This window comes from Austrofundulus limnaeus, unplaced genomic scaffold (genome assembly GCF_001266775.1).
Source record: "Austrofundulus limnaeus strain Quisiro unplaced genomic scaffold, Austrofundulus_limnaeus-1.0 Scaffold358, whole genome shotgun sequence".
Lineage (NCBI taxonomy): Eukaryota > Metazoa > Chordata > Actinopteri > Cyprinodontiformes > Rivulidae > Austrofundulus > Austrofundulus limnaeus.
The window spans coordinates 445552-447668 of record NW_013952760.1 but is presented as its reverse complement, the minus strand read 5'-3'; the positions used below and the strand labels follow the sequence as shown (position 1 = coordinate 447668).

The window sequence follows — 2117 nt, the reverse complement described above, 5'->3', positions numbered from 1 at the left end:
CTATCAACCAACAAACACTGACCAACAACTATCAACCAACAAACACTGACCAACAACTATCAACCAACAAACACTGACCAACAACTATCAACCAACAAACACTGACCAACAACTATCAACCAACAAACACTGACCAACAACTATCAACCAACAAACACTGACCAACAACTATCAACCAACAAACACTGACCAACAACTATCAACCAACAAACACTGACCAACAACTATCAACCAACAAACACTGACCAACAACTATCAACCAACAAACACTGACCAACAACTATCAATTAATAATTATCTATTAGTGACCATCATAATACCAGTCACATTTTCTGAAACATGTCTCTGTTGAAAACACAACAACACACAGGTGTGTCTTACCTTTACACCATGGCCCAGCTCGTCCAGCTGCTGATAGCTGATTGGCCGGCGGCTGTACGGTGGGCGGGTCTGTGTTCCAGAAGGAGGAATGATCTTATGGTTACGAGGAACTCTTCTGACCGCCGTGAAGACCCCAATCTCCCTCCGAGAAACTTTCTCTTTATGCATCTCCACCGTCTGAGGAGCAAACACACAACTGAAGGTCAAAGGTCAGAGGTCAGAGGCTCTGATGATAAACACTGCAGAGATCTGAGGTCAGAGATTATCACTGTACTGACTGAGAAGTTTTAATCCTTTCAGCTCCTCAAACGTTACACAAGCATCATGTAGTTCCTAATTTCAGATTACAGATGATCTGTATGAACCTCCTTAGAAAAGTCATCAGAAAGCTGCTGTCGTCCACTGAACTTCTGCCTGACAGGTGCTCTCCTTCCAGTYACACTTTGTCTCATTCTTCACCAGAACCATGGTCTGGACCACAGCAAGTCCAGCACAGCTCCTAAAATCCCTTCGAGTAGASCAGGACACAACAAGAAGCAGGAAACAGAGGCTCCATTCATCGCCTCGTTCAAGCCTCTCTGTCATTATGGTGGAACTTCAGTCACTGTGAGGTCTCTGAGTCACATTCAGCTCTCACAACCTAAACTCTAACCTCCAGCTCTACAAAAACAGAAGACTGAACTCTTAACTCTACAAAACTGAGCCAGAAACATTCATTTTTCAAACACAAACATTAAGATTTTTTTGAAGAACCATCACATTGTAAAAATGCTTTATTTTAAACAATCATTAGTTTAGTTCAGTTTTACAAACTGGTTTATATTCAGGTGATAAACCTGTAAAATCTATACTATAATCCAGATTGCGTCCAATTAATCCCAGAAGTATCTGATATTTAGTGATCTGTCTGATGCCAGCAGCTTTTATTTTGAAAAGATCAATTTGAGCTGAATGGAGGGGGCGGAGCTCACCTGACCAATCAGATTGATAGAGGACTCCATTTGGCGCAGCTGATTGGTCTGAGCATCCAGCAGATTCAGGACGCTGCTGGCCAGAGTGCTGATCTGATAGGCCACACTGGCCAGTGACTGGGTGGTGAAGTTTTTAGTTTCCTCCAAAGCCTTCAGGTTGTTCTCACCTGACTGTGTGAGACACAGGACAAATGTTAGCCTAGCTTAGCATAAAAAGGAAAAATCAAAAAATGTTAGCCTAGTTTGTAGCAAACACTGTAAACATAATGAAATTTAGAACAATGTTACAAAGCTGTGTTTTAGTAGTACTAATTTGTATGCATTAGTAATACTAATCTGTATCTAATGGTAGTACTAACCTGTGTTTAGTTGCTGTAGCAGTATTTTGTATATTAGTAGTACTAACCTGTGTGTATTTAGTGTCCTGTAGGAGTACTAACCTGTGTGTATTAGTAGTAGTATTCTGTAGTAGTACTAACCTGTGTGTAGTTGCTGTAGCAGTATTCTGTGTATTAGTAGTACTAGCCTGTGTGTAGTTGCTGTAGCAGTATTCTGTAGTAGTACTAGCCTGTGTTTAGTTGCTGTAGCTGTATTTTGTACTGTATATTAGTAGTGGTAACCTGTGTGTATTTAGTGTCCTGTAGTAGTACTAACCTGTTTGTAGTTGTTGTAGCAGTACTCTGTAGCAGTACTAACCTGTGTGTAGTTGTTGTAGCAGTACTCTGTAGTAGTACTAACCTGTGTGTAGTTGTTGTAGCAGTACTC

The 2117-nt window shown here is 40.9% G+C and overlaps 1 protein-coding gene across 3 annotated transcripts in view; it reads right to left on the bottom strand.

The window, feature by feature from the left end:
• The window catches only part of abi3a (ABI family, member 3a), an 8171-nt gene that overhangs the window by 4208 nt on the left and 1846 nt on the right, over positions 1-2117 (bottom strand). For 2 of the 3 annotated variants that reach the window (XM_014023168.1, XM_014023169.1), the window contains exons 3-4: positions 1353-1523; positions 382-558 (exon numbers count right to left, since the gene is read on the bottom strand). In XM_014023168.1, the coding sequence (XP_013878622.1) occupies positions 382-558; positions 1353-1523 (348 nt within the window). Of the gene's footprint in view, positions 1-381; positions 559-659; positions 900-1352; positions 1524-2117 lie in introns of those variants that run through there. The other variant, XM_014023170.1, reaches the window with a different exon arrangement.